Below are 25,905 nucleotides of genomic sequence, written 5' to 3'. Positions count from 1 at the left end.
ACATTCAGTTTCCGACTGAGGTAGAGGACCGGGTGTTCGACTCCGTCCCTTACCTGGGAAAGTACAGCTCCGATACCAGTATCAGAAGCATCCGTTTGCACCACAAACTCGCTGCTGAAATCAGGAGTCACTAGTACGGGCTGAGAGCACAAAGCCCGTTTCAGACTGTGGAAGGCCTCTTCAGCCGCTGAGGTCCATTTTACCATGACGGAATCCCTCCCTTTGGTAAGATCCGTCAAGGGGGTAGCCATGGCCGCAAAGTTGGGTATGAACCGGCGATAATAGCCGGCAATGCCCAGGAAAGCTTGAACTTGTTTCTTGTTCACTGGTTGCGGCCAGCCCTGAATTGCCTGTATTTTGTCGATCTGGGGTTTAACCACTCCTCTGCCAATCACGTAGCCCAAGTATCGGGCTTCTTCAAGGCCGATGTGACATTTCTTAGGATTTGCCGTTAAGCCTGCGTCTCTCAGGTCATCAATCACCGCCTGTACCTTCCGGAGGTGAGCTTCCCAGTCCACGCTGTAAATTATGTCGTCTAGGTAGGCAGAGGCGTACTGCCTGTGGGCCTCAAGACTCGATCCATCAATCTCTGGAACGTTGCTGGGGCTCCGTGAAGTCCAAACGGCATGTAGATATACTGGAACAGTCCTTCCGGTGTAGCAAATGCCGTCTTCTCTCTGGCCGCCTCGGCCAGAGGGATCTGCCAGTACCCCTTTGTTAGATCCAAGGTCGTAATATATCGGGCTTTACCCAGCCGATCGATCAACTCATCGACCCGGGGCATAGGGTAGGCATCAAATTTAGAAACCGCATTCAGTTTCCGAAAGTCATTGCAAAACCGTATAGAGCCATCCGGCTTAGGTATCAACACGATTGGACTGGACCAGGCGCTGTGCGACTCTTCAATGACTCCTAAGTCCAACATGGCCTTCACCTCCCGGGAGACGGCTTCACGGCGTGCTTCCGGAATCCGGTACGGCTTCACATGAACTGTGACACCAGGCTCTGTGACAATCTCATGTTTCACTAGCCTAGTCTGGCCAGGTTTTTCCGAGAAAAACTGTTGGTTCTGTAACAAAAACTGCTTAACCTCAGATTTTTGTCGTTCAGAGAGAGTCTCGGCAATCTGCACCTCCGGTATGGTAGGTGAGCAAACTGGACGGGGCAGATCCGCTGTTAGGGCAGCGCGGTCTTTCCAGGGTTTTATCAGATTCACATGATAAATCTGCTCTGGTTTTCTCTTACCAGGCTGGTGCACTTTATAGTTCACTTCTCCAACTCGTTCCATGACCTCAAAGGGGCCCTGCCATTTTGCCAGAAATTTACTATCCACCGTAGGGATTAGGACCAACACCCTATCCGCGGGTGCAAACGTACGGACCTTGGCGCCTCTATCATAACTTTGCCTCTGGGCTCCCTGGGCCTGTAACATATGTTCCCTAACAAGGGGCATGACAGCAGCAATCCGGTCCTGCATTTGCGTTACATGGTCTATCACCGTTTTAAAGGGAGTGACTTGACCTTCCCAGGTTTCTTTTGCGACGTCCAACAGTCCACGGGGACGACGGGCATATAATAGCTCGAAAGGCGAGAATCCTGTGGAAGACTGGGGAACTTCCCTAATGGCAAACAGCAAATAGGGTAACAAGTAATCCCAGTTCTTCCCATCTTTGTCTATCGCCTTCCGGAGCATCTGTTTTAAGGTTTTATTGAACCGCTCAACCAGGCCATCTGTTTGAGGGTGATAGACAGACGTACGCAACTGGTCTATTTGTAAGAGCCTGCAGAGCTCCTTCATCACCCTTGACATAAAGGGAGTCCCCTGGTCGGTGAGTATCTGTTTTGGAATTCCCACCCGACTAAACACTTGTACCAACTCTTTGGCGATCGTTTTGGTAGCAGTGTTACGCAAAGGGATGGCTTCGGGATAACGAGTGGCATAGTCCATGATGACGAGGATATGTTGATGCCCACGTGCGGACCGGGGAAGGGGCCCAACCAAATCCATCCCAATTCTCTCAAACGGGACCCCAATAATAGGGAGTGGTACCAAAGGGCTACAGAACCGAGGTTTAGGTGCCGAGATTTGGCACTCTGGACAGGACTCACAATAGTTACGCACATCATTGTGTATTCCGGGCCACACAAAACAATGCAATATCCTTTCTGTGGTTTTTTGTACCCCCAGATGTCCCCCCATTATATGTCCGTGGGCCAGGTCCAGTACCTTCCGCCGATAAGGTTTGGGTACCACTAACTGTTGCACAGTGTCTTCCCCTTTTTTCTCTACCTGGTAGAGTAAATCATTCTCAAGAACCATGTACGGGTACGCTAGCCTAGTGCCAGGTTCTACGGGTACGCTATCTATCACTTTTACATTTTTCCTAGCCTGAGTCAGGGTAGGATCTTTCATTTGTTCGCTGTGGAAGTCATCCACCTGGACTCCCAAATCGGGTAGGCAGGGTGCTGGATGGCTGTCTGCCTCCGCCTCTCGCTGAGTTTCCTCAGTTTCCCCCGCCATAACTGAGAAGGGGAACTGAAGGTTAGATTCAATAACCTCCCCAGCAACACCTTCCTGTGGGGTCTCGTCTAGGAACTCGGGACCTCCAAATGGCATGGGGGAAGATTCACGGTTACAGCTACCGTGAAGGAGCAACTGATTCTCCCACAACTGCCAGAAATGAGGAAAATCCCTGCCCAGGATTATATCATGTAACAATGCGGGAACGAGTTCCACTTTGTGTTGCACAGACCCATAGGGAGTTGAGATACATATGACCGCTGTAGGATATGAGCAGGTGTCACCATGCACACACGTTACAGAAAATTTATCAGACGGACCAGATGGAAGTGCCACCAGACTGGCTTTCACCAGAGTCACCACACTTCCAGAGTCTAGCAATGCCACAACATTTTTCCCATCTACAGACAATTCACGCAGGTGTTTCGCTGTATCATTTTGACCCGCATTCACACTTACTAGCTGTGTAACCAAAGACATGCGTTTTTTAGAGTCCGTAACATCGCACTGCATGGGTTCAGTGGTAACAGGACAGTTCGCAGAAACATGGCCCTTCTCATGACAACGGAAACACCTAACAGGCCCCCTATTGAAACCAGAGTCTGACACCCTTGATCTCGGGGTGCGAGCAGTCCCGTGTTCCTCCCCCACAGTTTTTGGCAATTTTCCTTCCCCCGCAGTCCCTGGAACAGTCTTACCGGTTCCACGAGGAGGAGGTACAGTTCGGGTAGTAGCGGTATCATCAGGAAGTCCTTCCGCCACGGAATAACGCTCCACCAATTGATCCGCTGTCGCGGGATTTCCTTGGCTCACCCACTTTTTCAGCACCGGTGGTAGTACTCTCAGGTACTTGTCCAGAACGATCCGCTGGATTATCTCCGGAGTTGTCAGTACCTCGGGTTGCAGCCATTTCTTTATCAAGTAGATCAGGTCGAACATCTGCGATCGCGGCGGTTTATCTGGCTGATAGGTCCACTGATGTACCCTCTGTGCACGGACAGCCGTCGTCACACCCAGCCGGGCCAGGACCTCAGCTTTCAGCCTCTCAAAGTCCTGAGCGACTTCCGGGTCCAAGTCATGGTAAGCTTTTTGGGCCTCACCGGAGAGAAACGGAGCAATTAGATCGGCCCATCGTTCCTTCGGCCACTTCTCTCTCAACGCTGTCCGCTCAAACGTTGTCAGGTACGCCTCGACGTCATCTTCTGTGGTCAGCTTTTGCCAGTACCGACTCACATGGATTCTCCTGGACTCTGCTTCCGGGTTAACCTCAGGCATGTTCACCAAGCGCTGCGCCACCTGTTGGAGAAGCTGGCGGTCTGCAGTCGTCACGTCCACCAACTTCTTCAGCTGTGCGGCCATCAAGCGATTAGCTTCCTGCTGTACGGCAGCGGACTGTACTAGGGCTTTCACCACGTCTTCCATACTGTCGCCTGTGCCACGGAGTGCCCGCGTTCTCCACCACAATGTAACAAAACACTCCGGGATCGCCTTTGCTGGGGTCAAAGGTCACGTGGTTTGTGCATTAAACTCTGAGGCGACAGCAGGTTTCCAAGTAGACTGACCTCCGGTCAGGTTTATTAAAGTGAAAGCAAATACAGAAAACAAAACATAAAAATAAATCCTTGCCTGTCCGGCGCTAACTATACAAATACGTTCCTATCTAACAACTGGGGGGCTTCTCCCACCCAGCTAACATTACACAGGTCACGAGCACAGCTCTCACTCACGGTTGTCTCACACAGACAGGCATTCTGTGTGCCCCAGGCTGACACCTGAAACCTCCAGCTGGTCAGCCTTTATTCCTGCACTTATTAACCCCTCGGTATCCTGAAGATACTGAGCGGCCTAATTCACATAGGACAAATACCTGGGCGAGATATACCTGCCCCCGACTACCAAACCGACATGACTCTTACACTACTCAAAACATGACTCCACCATCTCCTTCAGCTTTATTGGGACATGGTAGCCATCCACAACCATTCACTACTTCATCCATCTGGGGCATCCAGGGTTGCACGGAATCATCAGTAATGACGGCTGTGTTACAATAAGTCTTCATACATGTCAGGGTCATTGCAGCCGTCTATGCTTGTGAGCACTGTTTAGGGGCGACCGAATAATAGGCTTATCTCTAGTTGGCAAAAATGTGCTCGGATTCCCTTTAAATCCAATCTGGATCATGGTGTAGGTTGCAGTAACGCGGTATAAAGTAGCTAGAAGGAATATAGAGCACACATAGGATCTTATCCGAGATAGAGGGTCTATTCGTGAGAGATAGTATAAATTCACTCACCTATTATGGTTGTGCGAGACACAACCACCGCACTTAGCATTGGCGGCTGCTGCAAGCCCCGATGTGATGATCCTTTGCTAGGTGAAGAGAATGGGGCATCAGACTGTCCTGAGGAAGTGCTGTGATCACCACGAAACGCGTAGAAATAAAGTCTGTTCTCTATTACATCTACTGGTACATTATCCTGACAGGCGAGCAGCGCAGTCTGATGCCCCACTCTCTTCACCTAGCAAAGTAACGCGGTGTAGAAGTAATAATAATTTTATTTATATAGCGCCGACATATTCCGCAGCACTTTACATTATAGAGGGGACTTGTACTGACAATAGACATTATAGCATAACAATAATCACAGTTCAAAACAGATACCAGGAGGAATAAGGGCCCTGCTGCTCGCAAGCTAACAATCTATGAGGAAAAGGGGAGACACGAGAGGTGGATGGTAACAATTGCTTTAGTTATTTGGACCAGCCATAGTGTAAGGCTCGGGTGTTCATGTAAAGCTGCATGAACCGGTTATTAACTGCATAAAGTGTATGAGAACATGATGAGAGGAACCTGATTATGGGTTTTTTTTTAAATGGGCCACACAGGGATAATTAGGTTAATGCGTTGAGGCGGTAGGCCAGTCTGAACAAAAGGGCACGCTTAAAGCTGTGGGGATTGGGAATTAATCGTATTAACCTGGGTAGTGCAGTCCAGAGAATTGTCGAAGCACGTGAAAAGTCTTGGAGACGGGAGTTGGAGGTTCTGATTATTGAGGATGCTAACCTGAGGTCATGAGCAGGGCGGAGGGCACGGGTAGGGTGGTAGACTGAGACCAGAGAGGAGATGTAGGGTGGTGCTGAGCCATGGAGTGCTTTGTGGATGAGGGTAGTAGTTTTGTACTGGATTCTGGAGCGGATGGGTAACCAGTGTAATGACTGGCACAAGGTAGAGGCATCGGTGTAACGGTTGGTGAGGAATATAATCCTAGCAGCAGCATTCAGGACAGATTGGAGAGGGGAGAGTTTGGTAAGAGGGAGGCCGATTTATAGAGTTACAATAGTTCAGATGAGAATGATTAAGAGAAGTACAGTGTAGGTGGCAGTAACGCAGTTTACAATTCCCAGGTTCCGTCTTTGCAGACGTCTTTTTCCCTCTTTGGGTAGTTCACCCTGACAATTTTTTGCTCACCTATAATCAGGCCGCAGCACATCATGAATTTCAATTTTCTGATGCCAGCTTTTTCTGGAACCTCCTGAGGAACCATATGACAGATGGAACTCTGGCAGGCTATAGCATGGCTTCCAGCCGCCCCAGATTCATGAGACTGTCCCGCTTTGAGGGCTCAGCCCCAACATCCTGTCATTGCTTTGTCCCAGCTTCTATACTCGCCTGACGTCTTCATTGCTCCTTGTCCTCCTTCAGGCCGGGGCCGCTTCTGTCTGCTCAGCGCACAGTTCACATTTAATTTATTAATTTCACATCTCCAGCCATCGGGTTTCCCCAGGAATGAAACTCTGTTTCCAAGCAGCAGCTTTATCTATGAGCCACAGCTGATAATGATACACATAGGAGAGTTTGGTAATGTTGACCCGCATCTTAACCCTGGCGGGGGGACCCCCCAATACATACAACATGTTTCTGTGCATTTGGATTATATTTATGGAGAAAACCTGTGCTGGATTGGAGTTATGGGAGGACGTTCCGCAAAGATCCTCCTGGGAAACAACACTGGGGCGTTACAGTGCCATTTTGTGGGCGCCGTCAATGACTACAGTCCATTCAAGGGCCACGTCATCTGGAGCTCAACAGGGAGCAGCCACCATGTCTCCCATCAGAGTTGGCAAGCAATACATTCCCTGCTATTAAATCAGGAGGGTCTTGGGACTGGGAGGAGTTTAGAAGAGAGAGAGGGTGACACCACTTTGGCGGACCTTAGGCTAAGGTCAGAAACTGGGCATGTGGGAGACGATGGGGATAGCTTCACCCAAGAAAAGGGATTGTATTATGAAGTAACAAAGGTCAGTGACCAGGGCAACCCTTACACTGCGACCAGGGAAATCACTGTCCCTCAGAAGTACAGGGCACAGCTACTCCAACTGGCCCACGACATCCCCTTGGCTGGGCATCAAGGGAGTAGAAGACTGAAAAGAGACTCACCAAATGTTTTTACTGGCCTGGCATCTCGCAGTAGGTAGCCCAAAATTGCCGCACCTGCGATGTGTGCCAGCAAATGCGGCATCCAGGAGCAATCCCTGCCCATAGTTAAAGAACAATTTCAACGTGTAGGTGTAGACATCACTGGACCTCTGACCCACTCTGACAGTGGTGGACTATGCCACGCAATATCCTGTGTAGTGATGATCGAACTTGGTCAGAGAACGTCTTATCCGACTATCTGAGCATGCTCGTATATTATTATTATAGCGCCATTAATTCCATGTCGCATTACATGTGAGGAGGGGTATACATAGTATATTATGATCGAGTCCCTGCGGCTGCATAGTTTGTGGCTGTTAAAGAATCGTCACGTGTTGAGGCTGTCTAACAGCTGCAAATCATGCAGCCGCAGGGAATAACATAATATACAAGCACGCCGAAATGATCGGATAAGACATTATCCTAGCACGTTCACTCATCACTAAACCTGAATCTTGTCCAGTATTACAGCAGTGAAGGTTCATGTCAGACCTGGTCCAGTCCCTCTGGTATACCTGTGGTAGTCAAGCCTTTTGCACCACCCCATACCACCCGCTGACCAAGAGACTAAAGGTACCGTCACACTAAGCGACGCTGCAGCGATACAGACAACGATGCCGATCGCTGCAGCATCGCTGTTTGGTCGCTGGAGAGCTGTCACACAGACCGCTCTCCAGCGACCAATGATGCCGAGATCCCTGGGTAACCAGGGTAAACATCGGGTTGCTAAGCGCAGGGCCGCGCTTAGTAACCCGATGTTTACCCTGGTTACCAGTGTAAAATGTAAAAAAACAAACAGTACATACTCACCTTCGCGTCCCCCGGCGTCCGCTTCCTGCACTGACTGAGTGCCGGCCCTAACAGCAGAGCGGTGACGTCACCGCTGTGCTCTGCTTTCACTTTACGGTCGGCGCTCAGTCAGTGCAGGAAGCGGACAGCGAGGGACGTGTGACAGACATCAGAAGATGAGTATGTACTGTTTGTTTTTTTACATTTTACACTGGTAACCAGGGTAAACATCGGGTTACTAAGCGCGGCCCTGCGCTTAGTAACCCGATATTTACCCTGGTTACCATTGTAAAACATCGCTGGTATCGTTGCTTTTGCTGTCAAACACAACGATACACGGCGATCTGACGACCAAATAAAGTTCTGAACTTTAATCAACGACCAGCGATATCACAGCAGGATCCTGATCGCTGCTGCGTGTCAAACACAACGATATCGCTATCCAGGACGCTGCAATGTCACGGATCGCTAGCGATATTGTTTAGTGTGACGGTACCTTAACGGAATGATTTAATGGAACCCTAAAAAAATATGCTGCTGACTTTGAAAAGGACTGGGAAAAATACCTTACACCTGTCCTCTTCACCTATACGGAGGTTCCCCAAGAGTCCACAGGGTTCTCTTCTTTCAAACTACCGTTTGGCCGTAAGGTCCGTGGGCCTCTCACTTTTTTGAAGAAACACTGTGAGGGAGTTTCATTCCCTATGTTGTAGAGTTGCAAGACCGTCTCATCCAGCTTGCTATCTTGGCTAAAGAACACCAGCGAATGGCCCAGTCCAGACAAAAGGTCTGGTACAACCCTAATGTCAGGACCCGGGAATTTATGGAAGGACAACAGGTGCTCATGATTATTGCTTTCCCTGCCAACGAGCTTCATGCAATGTGGGAAGGCACTTATCAGGTTGTCAGGAGAGTTAATGACACTCCATCATTGCCCAGGACCCTTGTGGTCGACAACAGAAGACCGTTCACTTCAACATGTTGAAACAACATTACAACTGATCTTTACCTGTTCTAGCCCTCTGTCACCCCCCAGTGATACCTCTGAGGATGAGAATTCCCCCGATCTCCTCCAGGATGCCCAAGCGGAAGGATCCCTGGGACAAGTGCCCCTGGGATCCCATTTATCGAATATATAAAAGGACAATATTTTCTCTGTATTAAGATCAAGGGCTTCTGCTTTCTTCTCAAAACCAGGGTGGACTACATCACCAGCAACCATGTGGAAACCTCCATTCAACGCCCCATCTAGCAGGCTGCCTACCGGCCTTCATTACTCCATTTGGACTTTTTGAGTTCCTGGGAATGCCCTTCAGGATGAAAAATGCCATAGACTTGTAGGTCGACTGATCCAATAATGTCAGGACTTTGCCTGTGCTTTCTTGGATGACTGACATTTTACCACAAGCTGGGGGGAACATCTTACACACTCGGGCCTAGTGCTAGACCATATTCTGACTACAGGACTGACCATTCGTCCCGATAAATGCCAAATAGGGATGGCTGAGGTGCAGTACCTCGTGCATAGAGTAGGGGGTGGGACCCTAAGGCTCGAGCCTGCCAAGGTGGAAGCCATTAGCAACTGGTATAGACCCCAGACTTAGAAGAAGGTACTTGCTTTTTTGGGAACTGCTTGATACTATTGAAAATGTGTTTCTAATTTCAGCACCTTGGCCAAGCCCCTAACCGACCTGACCCGCAAGAACATGCCTAAGAATGCGACGTGGACGACTGCATGCGAGGAGGCCTTTTCAGCATTAAAGACTGCCCTCATCATTGCTCCTGACTATAAGCGCAGGTTCCTTGTGCAGACACATGCACAAGGTCTGTGTATGTCTCATGGCATGCTCACTTACTAAAAGGGGGAGAGGTTGTGATGGCGTGATATGGTGTGTGGGGAATCATCCTGTCTATGGTCATATTTTAACTGATTTTAGGAGTGTTGTCTTTTTGCTCTGTATCATTCTGTGTATTCCTGTCTTGTCTAGAGTCTTAATTACCTTACAAAATGTCCGATAATTGAATTCGCTCAGTTACCATCTGCAGCCTGAATGTGTCCATGCCTTGATTAACCCCTGCTGACATTTCCTGACTGTCCATTCAAGACCCCTCTGCTCTCCAAATAACACCCATGTAATTCCTTGATCTCTGAGGCACTTTCCCAGGTCTGGAGGCTGAAATCCATTAAACCTGTCTTCCTAACCCTGGATATTAGGAGGGGGCCTGAGGAGGACATGAGAGACAAGTAAGGTAGATTCTTTGTGAGATGCTGATGCTAAGGCCAGCACCCCAGAGAGCTGTGGTGAAACCATGATTACTCTGGAAATACTGCTGGAGGCTCCTATATGGAGAAGTATCTGGAGCTACTCCGCTATATCTATCTCTAAGTGGAGGATTTGGCACATTTATCCTGTTACTGGACTGTATAATTGTTCCTGGACTATTTTATCCTCAGTGTAGTGGATTGCTTTATGGACCTTTTGGTTTGCATGCAATAACGGTTCTTGGGATTGTTCACCTGTATCTCACAATGCTGATTGTGTGCCCAAGACAAAGACCTGTTATCCTCACATTGAACATATGGGATTAATTATATTTGGGGAAGTGAGAAACTAATAATTATAACCGGGGAAGCAAGAGAAAGCTGACACTTCAACCTCCACTGGAGTAGGACCTCCTGCACTGACAAGGTAATTACAACAGGAGATCTGCTCTGAGAACCAGACACCAAGGCTAGGATTCATATATACAGTGGCGGATAATTACATTTCGGAGGCAAGAGCATCCTCTTTTCAAAGCACTGGTCCCAGATTTTCTGGAACCGGTGGAAAGTGATGAATATTGGGGTTTGCATCCAACTGATATTTATGGGAGATATATTTTCGGCTTTGTAGGGACGGTATGAACATAACACATTCACTCACATCACTGTAAGACCGGCAGAACAACTTAATATAAAGAGAGGATGATGCTATCAGTCCCATGTTTCATTTCTATAGAAAGATAAAATCGCGATAGGAAACATGACGACAGTATCTACCACCTGGGACCACCAAGGGAAAATATATCCTGTAAATTGGGGATCTCAAACTTCTAAAAGACCTAGCACAACCTACAACCAGACCCCATACGAGCTCACCAAGGGGAGGTACATGGGTCTAACCTTTTGATAAAAATTTGAGTTTGAGAAAGTGGAACACTCACAGCGAATCACATTCGGAGCGCTTCCCTCCATAAAAATAAGAGCCATTTCTGAAGCATCAGGTTTAATAATTCTCTTTTATTTATCCTTTTCATCTTATCTAATTGTATATACCATATTATGTTTCCATTTTGTATCATCTTTGTATATTTTTATTAATACTGCCTACCTTTCTGGATTAAAGTTAATAGTTCTGCTTCTTTTGCTCTGTAAATCGCACTCCGAAGCCATACGCTACCTGTACCTGGTGTCCAATCAGCCTGTATAAACGACTTGTGGCAGTTACGGTAGTTCCTTTTCGTTATTGTGGAGTTGGCAGCGACCGTACTGGGTTAAGTACATATGGGTATAATGTGTATGTATGTATATATTCTATGTGTTGTAATCGAAAGTGTACAGTGGCATGTAAAAGTTTGGGCACCCCTGGTCAAAGATACTGTTATTGTGAAAGCAAGTTAAAGATGAAATGATCTCTATGAGGGCTCAAGTTACAGATGACACATTTCCTTTGTATGTTAGGAAAAAAATATTGTAATATTTTACATTTTAAAAATTATGAAAAGGAAAATGGGCCTATGCAAAAGTTTGGGCACCCATGGAGATTTGCGTGCTCAGATAACTTTGACCACGGTTTCAGACCTTAAGTAGCCTGTTAGGCTTATGGCTTGTCCATCATCATTAGGAAAGGCCGGGTGATGCAAATTTCCAGCTTTATAAAGACCAAGCCTCCTCTAACCTTATGCCCAAAAAAAAATAAAAATTGACCATATTTTCTGCTAAGCAGCTGCCAAGCACTCTGAAAAGGAAAATGGTGGAGGCCCACAAAGCAGGAGAAGGCTATAAGAAGAGAGCACAGTGTTTTCAAGTTGTCCTTTCCTCAGTTCGAAATGTAATTAAATAAAAATCGGAATTAGACCTACCGGTAATGTTGTTTCCAGGAGTCCATCCTGACAGCACCATGGAGGACGTCCTTCCTTCCTTATAGGGACAGGAAATGCACAAGAGGTTAAAAGTCCCCTCCCCACTCACATCCCCAGTGATTTTCCATGTACCATCTGGATGGATGCAATTGTTACTTATTCAAATTCTGTACAAGTTTAACATCACAAATACAAAATTAAGGGAGGGAACTGGCTGTGCTGTCAGGATGGACTCCTGGAAACAACATTACTGGTAGGTCTAATTCTGGTTTTCCAGGATGTCCCTCTTGACAGCACCATGGAGAATACCAAAGTACTCTGAATTTTAGGGAGGGACTGCAGCCTGCAGAACCTTACGGCCAAAGCACAACTGATCCCCCACCAGAGTATCCAGCTTATAATGTTTACAGAACGTATTAAGGCTAGACCAAGTAGCCGCACTACAAATTTGATCCACCGAGGCCCCTGCCCTCTTGGCCCAGGAGGTTGAAACTGCTCTGGTAGAGTGGGCCCTTAATCCTACCGGAATGGGTAACCCCTCGGTTTCGTATGCTAGGGAAATGGTGGTTGTAATCCATCTAGCTAAGGAAGGTTTTGAGGCCTTCTTTCCCTTATTTTTTCCCCCGTAGTGTACAAATAAATTTGTATCCTGCCTCCACTCTCGGGTTGCCTCGAGATAGTGGATGACTGCCCATCTAATATCCAAAGAGTGGAAGAACTTCTCCTTTGGGTTTTTTGGATTTTGGCAGAAAGAGGGAAGTACTATATGGAAGTACCATTTCCTGGTTTAGGTTCCGAGGGGAAACTACTTTGGGCAAAAATCGGGGGTTTAGTCTTAAGAGTTAAGGTACCTTCACACGAAGCGACGCTGCAGCGATAGCGACAACGATGCCGATCGCTGCAGCGTCGCTGTTTGGTCGCTGGAGAGCTGTCACACAGACCGCTCTCCAGCGACCAACGTTGCCGAGGTCCCCGGGTAACCAGGGTAAACATCGAGTTGCTAAGCGCAGGGCCGCGCTTAGTAACCCGATGTTTACCCTGGTTACCAGCGTAAAATGTAAAAAAAACAAACAGTACATACTCACCAGCGCGTCCCCCAGCGTCCGCTTCCTGCACTGACTGAGCCCGGCCCTAACAGCAGAGCGGTGACGTCACCGCTGTGCTGTGCTTTCACTTTCACTTTGCGGCGCTCAGTCAGTGTGGGAAGCGGACACCGGGGGACGCATGTAAGTATGTACTGTTTGTTTTTTTTACATTTTACGCTGGTAACCAGGGTAAACATCGGGTTACTAAGCGCGGCCCTGCGCTTAGTAACCCGATGTTTACCCTGGTTACCAGTGTAAAATATCGCTGGTATCGTTGCTTTTGCTGTCAAACACAACGATACACGGCGATCTGACGACCAAATAAAGTTCTGAACTTTATTCAGCGACCAGCGACATCACAGCAGGATCCTGATCGCTGCTGCGTGTCAAACTAAACGATATCGCTAGCCAGGACGCTGCAACGTCACGGATCGCTAGCGATATCGTTACAAAGTCGTTTCGTGTGAAGGTACCTTTATGCGATCATCATAGATTTGAATATATGGGTTCTGAATTGATAGTTCTTGGATTTCTCCTAGCCTCTTGGCCAAAGTAATGGCCACAAAAAAAGCCGTTTTGAATGTAAGTTTAGCAATGTCAATGAGTTCTATCGGCTCATAATGAGACTTACATGATGCATTGAGTACGAGATTTAAATCCCATGGCGGGACTGATTTTCTTATTGAGGGCCTTAATCTTTGTGTGGCTTTAGAAAAATGCATTACCCAAGGGGGAGTTGCCGGGGAAGGGGGGGAAATCGAAAAAAATACTTAGGGCCACAATTTGTACTTTTAGTGTGCTTGGTTTTAATCCTTTGTTAAAGCCCACCTGGAAGAAATCCAGGATCTTTGGGATATCAGGCCAGGATGAATCTATGAAAGAGCTACCACATTCCAAACAAAATGGCTAGCCTGGATCGTGGAGATCACCTGGTCGGAGAGACCTTTAGATCTTAAGATCTTCCATTCAGGATCCATGCAGATAACTGAAGTTTCATAGAATCCTAGACTGGTAGAGTTGGAAGGGACCTCCTGGGTCATCTGGTCCAACCCCCTGCTGAAAGCAGGATTCACTAAATCATCCCAGACAGATGTCTGTCCAGCCTCTGTTTGAAAACTTCTATGGAAGGAGAACTCACCACCTCTCATGGCCGACTGTTCCACTCATTGATCACCCTAACTGTCAAAAAGTTTTTTCTAATATCTAATCTGTGTCTCCTCCCATTTAGTTTCATCCCATTGCTTCTAGTTTTTACTTGCGCAAATGAGAATAAAGATGATCCTTCTACAATGTGACAGCCCTTGAGATATTTGAAGACCACTATTAAGTCTCCTCTCAGTCTTCTTTTTTGCAGCTAAACATTCCCAAATCCTGCAACCGTTCCTCATAGGACATGGTTTGCAGACCGGTCACCATTCTGGTCGCTCTTCTCTGAACTTGCTCCAGTTTGTTGATGTCTTTTTTAAAAATGTGGTGCAAAAAACTGGACACAGTATTCCAGATGAGGTCTCACCAAAGAGGAGTAGAGGGCAATAATGACTTTGCGTGATCTAGACTGTATGCTTCTGTTAATACAGCCCAGAATTGCATTTGCCTTTTTTGCTGCTGCATCACACTGTTGACTCATGTTCAGTTTATGATCTATTAGTATACCCAAGTCTTTTTCACATGTGCTGTTGCTTAGCCCTATCCCTCCCATTCTGTAAATGCTTTTTTCATTTTTATTGCCCAGATGTAGTACTTTGCATTTTTCCTTGTTAAAAACTATTCTGTTAGTTTCTGCCCACTGCTCCAGTGTATTTATATATTTTTGAATCCTCTCTCTCTCTTCTGTAGTATTAGCTATCCCTCCTAGCTTTGTGTCATCAAATTTAATTAGCGTACCCTCAATTTCTTCATCACTGATAAAGATGTTGAACAATACAGGACCCAGGACTGAGCCTTGTGGTACCCCACTTGAGACATTCTTCCAACTGGAAGTGCAGCCATTTACGACCACTCTTTGGGCCCGATCGCTAAGCCAGTTATGAATCCACCTAACTGTTGCCTTGTCCATTCCATACTTAGTCCTTTTTTCAATAAGGATGGTGTGAGATACTTTGTCAAATGCTTTGCTGAAGTCAAGATATACTATATCTGCAGCATTTCCCTGATCCACCCAGTCAGTGACTCTGTCATAGAAGGAAATTAAGTTAGTCTGACATGACTTATTAGTTACAAATCCATGCTTACTCTGGTTAATCACTTCATTCTTATCCAGGTACGTACATACATGTTGTTTGATAATTTGTTTAAAGATCTTTCCTGTTATGGAAGTCAGACTCACCGGCCTATAGTTCCCTGGGTCCACCTTCTTCCCCTTTTTGAAGATAGCAACGACATTTGCTCTTCTCCAATCTTCTGGGACTTCTCCTGTTCTCCAAGAATTTTCAAAGATTATGGAGAGTGGTTTAAATATTTCTTCGGGCCTGGATGAAGAACTGGGCCCTGGAACAGCAGATCTTCCCTCTCCGGCAACCGGATTGGACCTCTCTGGGCCATTTTCTTTAGTAGAGGAAACCAGCTTCGTTTTGGCCACTATGGAGCCACCAACATCACTAATGCGCCTTCTTCCTGAGGACTCTTGGGATCAAGGCGTGGGGGGAAAGGCATACAGCAGTTCCTCCCCCCATGTTTGGTTTAAGGCATTGATCCCTACCGGGTGGTCTGCCGGATTGAGTAGAACCTCTGGACTTTTGCGTTTTTTTCTGGTCACAAAAAGATCTAAGCTGGGAGTTCTCCATTGATGACAGAGATAATCGAATGCCTCTCCGGATAATTCCCACTCGGTGGACTGAATCCTTTGTCTCCGGAGGAAATCGGCCACTGTGTTTCTGGACCCCTGGAGATGAACTGCGGATACAGACAAGGCTACTCTTTCTGCCCACGTAAATATTTTTGCTGACAGATCTTGGAGTGCCCGGTGTCTTGGGCCTCCTTGGTGGCGCAGAAATGACACTGTTGTCATATTGTCTTACATGACCTTTATATGTTGATCTTGCAGGCAGGATTAATTTCGCTTCAGGGTCTCCCAGACTGCCCGTAATTCTCTGAAATTTGAGGATTGGCACCTGATGTGTGGGGGCCAGCTTCCCTGGTAGTATCTTCCTTCCAAATGGGCTCCCCATCCTTCCTTGCATCCGTTACTATTGTTATGCAAGGTGACAGAATCCACAGCACGCCCTGCGAGAGGTTCCTGGGACTGGCCCACCATGTCAGGGATGATTTTAATGATGGGGATAGATGGATCTGTTTGTCCAAGGATGTCTGTTTTCTGTCCCAGGCCGACAGGATCTCTCTCTGTAGTCCTCTTGTATGGGACGGACCCCACCAAAACGCAGAATATGCAGGCCGTCAATGTTCCTAGAACGCTTATTGATGTCCTTATGGAAGTTCGGTTCCAAAGCAGAAGGCGAATCCTGCTCTTTATCATCTCTTGCTTCTCTCCTTGAAGTTGTGAGAGCATCTGTCTGGAGTCTAGTGTGACTGAGAAATTTTTTCCTGGTTCCGGGTAACAGGTCTGATTTTTCTAGGTTCAAGATCCAACCTAGACCTTCTAGAGTAGAGATCACCAGACAGAGATGTTCTTTTAATTCCTCTTTTGAAGCGGATATCAGTAGGAAGTCATCCAAATATGGGACAATAACCACGTCTTTCCGTCTCAGGTAGGCCATGATCTTGGCCACTAATTTTGTAAATACTCGAGGAGAAGAGGCGAGACCAAATGGAAGAGCACAAAATTGAAAGTGGAAATGCAGCGCCCCAGAGTCCTGGTCGTTGCAGTACTGTTGCTCCGCCACTAAGGGGAGTGATGGTACGTCTGATGGCACTTAAGGAGTTCACCTTGCAGGTATCACAGACACACATTACACTTCACACTCAGGCCGCCAGGGGGAGCAAAAGGTCCTATCTACTAGGCCACTCCTCACACATGGGTAAAACTGGGGGTTGGATAGGAAGTTAGGAAGAAAGTAGCTGGGAAGAGCTCGAGAGAGGACCTGTCAGGGGTGGGATCCTGACAGAGGCCTAGAAAGGGACAGATCGTTACCGAGTCGTGCCTGTGCCTTATAGCGGCAGACTCCTAAGAAAGGACACGAAGCGAAGCATATTGTGGAGAAGTGAGAAACGGGATCACAGCACAAAGGAGATAGAACCAGAAGGAGTCATTTCTCAAGATCAGCAACATCCTTCTGAGGCGCGTAGCCGGCGGCCGGAACGCCGAGAAAGTAAGAGACTCCACGCATTACTTTGAACTACGGCTGGGCAGTTAATTACAGGTTGGCTGTCTCACCTTTACACCTAACGAAGACAACGGAGGCAATTGTGGGAGAGGGGCATCTCTAGGGTCCCTATAAAATAACTCCAGGCCTACCCCGTCATACGGGTGCGTCCTATCCATATCATCTGGGGGTCGGAGAGAAAGAACAGAAACATACACGACAGTTGTGAGGACTATCCCGTGGTGCTCAGCAGGGAAGTACTACAACACACAGGCGCTGGTAGGAAGGACACGGATTTCCACCTGTAAAGGGAACTCTGGATGTGCCTTCGGACCGGCCGGTCTCAGCCAGCCCTGTTAGCAGTGCTCTGGATTGCGGATGCCGAAGCCTTCAGTAAAGAGGTAAAGAGACTGCAACCCTGTGTCCTCGTTATTTACTGCGACCTACACCACCACCTACACCTTTTATTGGGCGCCCCTTAGCAGGACCACGGACCGGGTCAGGCCACCGTGACATCCTCAGAACTGATAGACCCGGTACCGAGTACCCCACCGTCCTGCGTCTGGGGGCCGCTCCAGTAACATCTGCATCCTATCTTTAGGGCGAACCGAAGGTATTTCTGTGAGGGGACTTTTAACCTCTCGTGTATTTCCTGTCCCTATAAGGGAGGATCCTCCATGGTGCTGTCAGGAGGGACTGTTGTGAATTCCGTTCTCGGACTCCCTCCTGTGGTCATGAATGGTACTTTGGTTAGTTCTGCTCTTGGACTCCCTCTGGTGGCTTCGAGCGGAACTGCTGGTCACTGAGGTTGGCTTTATCAGCTGCTCTCGTTTATTGCTATGCTGGCTTCCCTATTTAACTCCACTCAGATCGTTACTTCATGCCAGCTGTCAATGTATCAGTATTGGTTCAGATCTCTCTTGGACTTCTCTGAGGACCTGTCTACTCCAGCAGAAGCTAAGTCCCTGCTAGTTCATTTGTTGTTACTGCTGCCTGAATATATTTCTTAGTACTGCTAAATTCTAGTCCAGCTTGCTATCATGATATTTCCTTGCTAGCTGGAAGCTCTGGGGTGCAGTGTTGCACCTCCACACCGTGAGTCGGTGTGGGGGTCTTTTTGCATACTCTGCGTGGTTTTTGTAGTTTTTTGTGCTGACCGCATAGTTTCCTTTTCTATTCTCTGACTATTTAGTGAAGTCTGGCCTCCTTTGCTTAAACCTGTTTCATTCCTGTGTTTGTGACTTTCCTCTTAACTCACAGTCAATATATGTGGGGGGCTGCCTTTACCTTTGGGGAATTTCTCTGAGGCAAGGTTAGGCTTCTATTTCTATCTTTAGGGGTAGTTAGCTCTTAGGCTGTGAAGAGGCATCTAGGGAGAGTTAGGTACGCTCCACGGCTATTTCTAGTGTGTGTGATAGGAGTAGAGTTTGCGGTCAGCAGAGTTCCCACTTCCCAGAGCTAGTTCCGATTTTGAGTTTACTCATCAGGTCATTCCGGGTGCTCCTAACCACCAGGTCCATAACAAGGGACGTCCAGGAAATGGTCATTAGCAGGAACAGTGAAGGTCAAGATAAGGTCTGGAAGACCAAGCAAAACTTCAGTGCGAGCTGCTCGTACGATTGCTAGAGAGGCAAATCAGAACCACCACTTAACTGAAAAAGACCTTCAGAAAGATTTAGCAGACTCTGGAGTTGTGGTTCATTGTTCTACTGTTCAGAGATCCCTGCTTCATGGAAGAAGGCCTCTCATGCATCCTCACCATACAATTCAGTGTCAGAGTATGGAAAGGAACATTTAAACAAGCCTAATGCATTTTAGGAGCAAGTCTTGTGGATCCATGAGGTTAAAATAGATCTCTTTGGCCACAATGATCAAAGATATATGGGAAGAAGAAAGTGCACAGAAATTCATGAAAAAAACATCTCGCCAACCGTTAAACGTGGGGGAGGATTAATCCCGCTTTGGGGTTGTGTTGCAGCCAATGGCAACGGGAACAATTCATGGGTAGAGGGAAGAATGAATTCAATGACATTTCAACAAAATGGTTATGCAAACATAATACAATCTGTAAAAAAGCTGAAGGTGAAAAGCGGAAGAGGATGGCTTCTACAAATGGAGAATGATCCTAAACACAAGTCACAATCCACAATAGACGACCTCAAAAGGCGCAAGAAGAAGGCTTCTCAATGGCCCTCACAGTCCCCTGATCTAAGCATCATTGATAATCTGAGACTAGACCACAAAATATGGTAGACGACCCAGGAATCTCACAGAACTGGAGGAATTCTCCAAGGAAGAATGGTGGAAAATCCCTCAAACAAAAATAGGAAGCCTCTTATCTGGCTACCAAAAGCATTTACAAAATGTGATACTTGCAAAAGGGGGCGCTACTAGGTACTGATCATGCAGGGTGCCCAAACTTGTGCATCGGCCCATTTACCTTTTTGCAATTTTAAAATGTAAAAGATTACATTTTTATTTGCCTGAACTATAAAGGAAATGTGTCATCTGTAACTTTAGGCCTTTTAGATCATTTCATCTTCAACTTGCTTAACTGTTCACAATAACAGTAATTTTGACCAGGGGTGCACAGACTTTTACATGCCACTGTATATACCATACGCTCACTGTGACTCCCCCAATAATCGGCCGAGTAGCAGAAGCAGCTGCGGCCTCGTCCATCACTCGTCAGTCATTGACATATTGTTGTGATGATTGGAGGCAGCGGAGTTGCGTCCTCGAACAACTGGTGGCATCTGTGTGACCCCCCTCCTGTTATCACAGGGTCTCTACCAGTCCCAGAAGATGGAAGGTCCTGTGCCCTGTTCTTACTCTGCATGATACAAGTCCCTGTGACGTCCCCCTCATCTGATCGGGGAGGTTCATCGGCCTTTCAGCCAAGTGTTCGAGGAGTTTCGAGCAGCAGATCTGCCTGGTGTAAATATTTCCTAAGACCCGAGAATACTGAATCCTATAAAGTGGAGTGGACCCCAGCGGGGACAAAAACACGGACACCCCCCGGTGACCTCCTGCCATCTGTACGGTGGAGATGGAGGCATGAGAAGGTGTGGAGCTCTATGGGTTAAACCCCTTCACTCCAGGAATGTTTCCTCCTGGGCACACAGCAGCCCATAAAAGAGGACAGAATAATGTCCCGATATCATCTCCACCCGAGGCCGGCCCACTGACTCTTACAGATAATGGGTGTAATAATGGGGGATCTGCCTGTAAAGCGGGGTGCTCAGTCACCTGGGGCCACATTCAGCCCACAACGCCAGTCAGTCCCCCCAACATCTGGTCATGCTCCATGCTGGAGGGGATCGGTGCTGGAGCACAGACTGTGAGCGGGTGGGTGGGGAGGCGGCCATACATACAGCGGGGGGCGTCCAGACACTCGACATAACTCACAATGTACAGCGCTGCTCCCATGCTCCTTTCTACAGTACAAAGCGGTGGGTAGGACCCTGCATACAGACCACTTCCATGGGCAGGTGCGACCCCCCATACAGACCCCTTCTATGGGCAGGTGCGACAGACCCTTTCCATTGGCAGGTGCGACCCCCCATACAGACCCCTTCCATTGGCAGGTGCGACCCCCCCATACAGACCCCTTCCATTGGCAGGTGCGACCCCCTCATACAGACCCCTTCCATGGGCAGGTGCGACCCCCCATACAGACCCCTTCCATGGGCAGGTGCGACCCCCCCATACAGACCCCTTCCATAGCCAGGTGTGACCCCCCATACAGACCCCTTCCATGGGCAGGTGCGACCCCCCCATACAGACCCCTTCCATGGGCAGGTGCAACCCCCCATACAGACCCCTTCCATGGGCAGGTGCGACCCCCCCATACAGACCCCTTCCATGGGCAGGTGCGACCCCCCATACAGACCCCTTCCATGGGCAGGTGCGACCCCCCCATACAGACCCCTTCCATGGGCAGGTGCGACCCCCCATACAGACCCCTTCCATGGGCAGGTGCGACCCCCCCATACAGACCCCTTCCATGGGCAGGTGCGACCCCCCATACAGACCCCTTCCATGGGCAGGTGCGACCCCCCCATACAGACCCCTTCCATGGGCAGGTGCGACCGCCCCCATACAGACCCCTTCCATGGGCAGGTGCGACCCCCCCATACAGACCCCTTCCATGGGCAGGTGCGACCCCCCCATAAAGACCCCTTCCATGGGCAGGTGCGACCCCCCCCATACAGACCCCTTCCATAGGCAGGTGCGACCCCCCCATACAGACCCCTTCCATGGGCAGGTGCGACCCCCCATACAGACCCCTTCCATGGGCAGGTGCGACCCCCCCCATACAGACCCCTTCCATGGGCAGGTGCGACCCCCCCCATACAGACCCCTTCCATGGGCAGGTGCGACCCCCCATACAGACCCCTTCCATGGGCAGGTGCGACCCCCCCATACAGACCCCTTCCATGGGCAGGTGCGACCGCCCCCATACAGACCCCTTCCATGGGCAGGTGCGACCCCCCCATACAGACCCCTTCCATGGGCAGGTGCGACCCCCCCATAAAGACCCCTTCCATGGGCAGGTGCGACCCCCCCCATACAGACCCCTTCCATAGGCAGGTGCGACCCCCCCATACAGACCCCTTCCATGGGCAGGTGCGACCCCCCATACAGACCCCTTCCATGGGCAGGTGCGACCCCCCCCATACAGACCCCTTCCATGGGCAGGTGCGACCCCCCCCATACAGACCCCTTCCATAGGCAGGTGCGACCCCCCATACAGACCCCTTCCATGGGCAGGTGCGACCCCCCATACAGACCCCTTCCATGGGCAGGTGCGACCCCCCCATACAGACCCCTTCCATGGGCAGGTGCGACCCCCCATACAGACCCCTTCCATAGGCAGGTGCGACCCCCCCATACAGACCCCTTCCATGGGCAGGTGCAACCCCCCCATACAGATCCCTTCCATGGGCAGGTGCGACCCCCCATACAGACCCCTCCATGGGCAGGTGCGACCCCCCATACAGATCCCTTCCATGGGCAGGTGCGACCCCCCCATACAGATCCCTTCCATGGGCAGGTGCGACCCCCCATACAGACCCCTTCCATGGGCAGGTGCGACCCCCCCCATACAGACCCCTTCCATGGGCAGATGCGACCCCCCATACAGACCCCTTCCATGGGCAGGTGCGACCCCCCCATACAGACCCCTTCCATGGGCAGGTGCGACCCCCCATACAGACCCCTTCCATGGGCAGGTGCGACCCCCCATACAGATCCCTTCCATGGGCAGGTGCGACCCCCCCCATACAGATCCCTTCCATGGGCAGGTGCGACCCCCCATACAGACCCCTTCCATGGGCAGGTGCGACCCCCCCATACAGACCCCTTCCATGGGCAGGTGCGACCCCCCATACAGACCCCTTCCATGGGCAGGTGTGACCCCCCCATACAGACCCCTTCCATGGGCAGGTGCGACCCCCCCATACAGACCCCTTCCATGGGCAGGTGCGACCCCCCATACAGACCCCTTCCATGGGCAGGTGCGACCCCCCATACAGACCCCTTCCATGGGCAGGTGCGACCCCCCCATACAGACCCCTTCCATGGGCAGGTGCGACCCCCCATACAGACCCCTTCCATGGGCAGGTGCGACCCCCCCATACAGACCCCTTCCATGGGCAGGTAATACCCATGTTACTTTTTTGTGGCTCTTGCCCTGTGTAAATCTGATATTATGGCCTTCGGATCAGAAAAGTCAGTGCCCCCTGCAGTATGAAGTGAGGGGTCTTCCCACAGAGAAGTGGCCGGCTCCGCACTCACACAGAGAAGTGGCCGGCTCCGCACTCACACAGAGAAGTGGCCGGCTCCGCACTCACACAGAGAAGTCGCCGGCTCCGCACTCACACAGAGAAGTTGCCGGCTCCGCACTCACACAGAGAAGTGGCCGGCTCCGCACTCACACAGAGAAGTGGCCGGCTCCGCACTCACACAGAGAAGTGGCCGGCTCCGCACTCACCACAGAGAAGTTGCCGGCTCCGCACTCACACAGAGAAGTCGCCGGCTCCGCACTCACACGGAGAAGTTGCCGGCTCCGCACTCACACAGAGAAGTGGCCGGCTCCGCACTCACACAGAGAAGTCGCCGGCTCCGCACTCACACGGAGAAGTTGCCGGCTCCGCACTCACACAGAGAAGTGGCCGGCTCCGCACTCACACAGAGAAGTGGCCGGCTCCGCACTCACACAGAGAAGTGGCCGGCTCCGCACTCACACAGAGAAGTTGCCGGCCCCGCACTCACACAGAGAAGTGGCCGGCTCCGCACTCACACAGAGAAGTGGCCGGCCCCGCACTCACACAGAGAAGTTGCCGGCCCCGCACTCACCACAGAGAAGTCGCCGGCTCCGCACTCACCACAGAGAAGTTGCTGGCCCCGCACTCTCGGTTCCGGTAGCGGCACTCCAGGACCATGTCCTCTATGCTGTGGCCCGTTCGCTCGTAGAACTCTCTCAGGGAGAAGGGGGCCTCCGGGTCGCTCACGTTCTGGATCACGCCCCGCAGCTCGTCCATGTGGTTGTGGAGCCCCAGGATCGCGCCCATGTTCTCCACGTCTCGGGTCGTCATCCGCGACAGGCGGAACTTGTTGTAGTTGCAGATGGTGACGGCCGGGAAGGTCATGAGGCTGCTCTCCATCTCGTCCAGCGTGGTGACATGGTGGTACTCCGAGTAGTAGATGATGCGGTCCACCACTTGGAAGAGGAAGCAGCTGAGCGAGGAGAGGAAGGCGCACGCCCAGAACACCCGTCTCGGGGTCACCCCACCCGGCAGGAAGACGTGGCTGATCCCGTGCAGAGTGGAGCTACCGGCAAACACCGTGAGGTCGGAAGCCTTCTCAGCCTGCTCCTCTCCCTCGTCTGGCGGAGGCTTCACAGTATCCATAGGTGGTGGTCTACTGCCAGGGGTCCGCTACTGGGGGTCTACTGCCAGGGGTCCGCTACTGGGGGTCTACTGCCAGGGGGTCCGCCACTGGGGGTCTACTGCCAGGGGGTCCGCTACAGCAGAGGCTTTCTGGGCTGCAGCAGATGGAGGACGCCCAGGTGTCTGAGGAAAGTTTACTCTGTGGCTTCTGCTCAGCACTCAGTGAGGAGGAGGAGGGAGCGGAGCCATTAGAGGAGCAGACCACAGGCTAATGGATCAGAAAGAAACCCAACACCGCCAGTCCTGAGGGAGAGACCGAGAGGGAGAGACAGCAGCGGAGGGGGTGATATCAAGCGAGAGAGACCGACTATGTGAGAGACCGACAGAGAGACACAGCAGCGGAGGGTGCGAGACCGAGCAAGAGAGACCGACTATGTGAGAGACCGAGAGAGAGCAGCGGAGGGAGAGAGACCGATTATGTGAGAGAGACCGAGAGACAGCAGCGGAAGGGGCGAGACTGAGCGAGAGAGACCGAGAGACAGCAGCGGAAGGGGCGAGACCGAGCGAGAAAGAACGACTATGTGAGAGACTGAGAGAGAGACAGCAGCGGAGGGAGAGAGACCGACTGACTGTGAGAGACCGAGAAACAGATATCAGCGGAGGGAGAGAGACTGACTATGTGAGAGACAGCAGCGGAGGGGGCAAGACTGAGAGACCGACTGTGAGAGCGACCGAGAGAGAGACAGACAGAAGCAGAGGGGGCGAGACCGAGAGAGAGAGAAATCGACTGTGAGAGAGAGATGGCCGTGGAGGGGGCAAGACCGAGAGAGAGACAGCCACGGAGGGGGCGAGACCGATTGTGAGAGAGCAAGAGAGAGACAGCCGCAGAGGGGGTAAGACTGACTATGAGAGACCAAGAGAGAGACAGCGGAGGGGGTGAGACCGAGTGTGAGAGAGACCGAGAGAAAGAGAGACCGACTATGTGAGAGACCGAGAGAGAGACACAGCAACGGAGGGGGCGAGACCGACTATGTGAGAGACCGAGAGACAGACAGCAGCAGAGGGAGAGAGACCGACTGACTATGTGAGAGACCGCGAGAGAGACAGCAGCGGAGGGAGAGAGACCGACTATGTGAGAGAGACCGAGAGACAGCAGCGGAAGGGGCGAGACTGAGCGAGAGAGAACGACTATTTGAGAGACCGAGAGAGAGACAGCAGCGGAGGGAGAGAGACCGACTGACTGAGAGACCGAGAGACAGCAGCGGAGGGAGAGAGACTGACTATGTGAGAGACAGCAGCAGAGGGGGCAAGACTGAGAGACCGACTGTGAGAGCGACCGAGAGAGAGACAGACAGAAGCAGAGGGGGCGAGACCGAGAGAGAGATCGACTGTGAGAGATAGATGGCTGCGGAGGGGGCAAGACCGAGAGAACGAGAGACAGCCGCGGAGTGGGCGAGACCGACTGTGAGAGAGCAAGAGAGAGACAGCCGCAGAGGGGGTTAGACTGACTATGAGAGAGACCGAGAGAGAAAGAGACAGCGGAGGGGGCGAGACCGACTTTGAGAGAGACCGAGAGAGAGAGACCGAGATGGAGACAGACGCAGAGGGGATGAGACCGAGTGAGAGAGACGGAGACAGCTGCAGAGGCAGCGAGACCGAGTGTGAGAGACCAAGTGTCACGATAATGTAAAAATGCCATATTGTGAGTTTAGTTCTAGAAGGTTCCATGGCAGACACACGCTGTAGGCTATTCCGA

General features: G+C 50.4%; 1 protein-coding gene across 1 annotated transcript in view; it reads right to left on the bottom strand.

Annotated features, from left to right (window-relative positions):
* Positions 1 to 24,532, bottom strand: part of LOC143781260 (acid-sensing ion channel 1C-like) — a 230,182-nt gene extending 205,650 nt beyond the window's left edge. The window contains exon 1 of the mRNA XM_077267758.1: positions 23,646 to 24,532. Within this exon, the coding sequence (XP_077123873.1) occupies positions 23,646 to 24,170 (525 nt within the window). The 5' untranslated portion in view covers positions 24,171 to 24,532. The remainder of the gene's footprint in view (positions 1 to 23,645) is intronic.
* Positions 24,533 to 25,905: the final 1,373 nt, after the last annotated feature.

The sequence above is a fragment of the Ranitomeya variabilis genome, chromosome 6, assembly GCF_051348905.1.
Source record: "Ranitomeya variabilis isolate aRanVar5 chromosome 6, aRanVar5.hap1, whole genome shotgun sequence".
In the NCBI taxonomy this organism is placed as follows: Eukaryota; Metazoa; Chordata; class Amphibia; order Anura; family Dendrobatidae; genus Ranitomeya; species Ranitomeya variabilis.
Note: the sequence above shows the minus strand (reverse complement) of the source record. Positions and strands in the feature narration are given on the sequence as shown.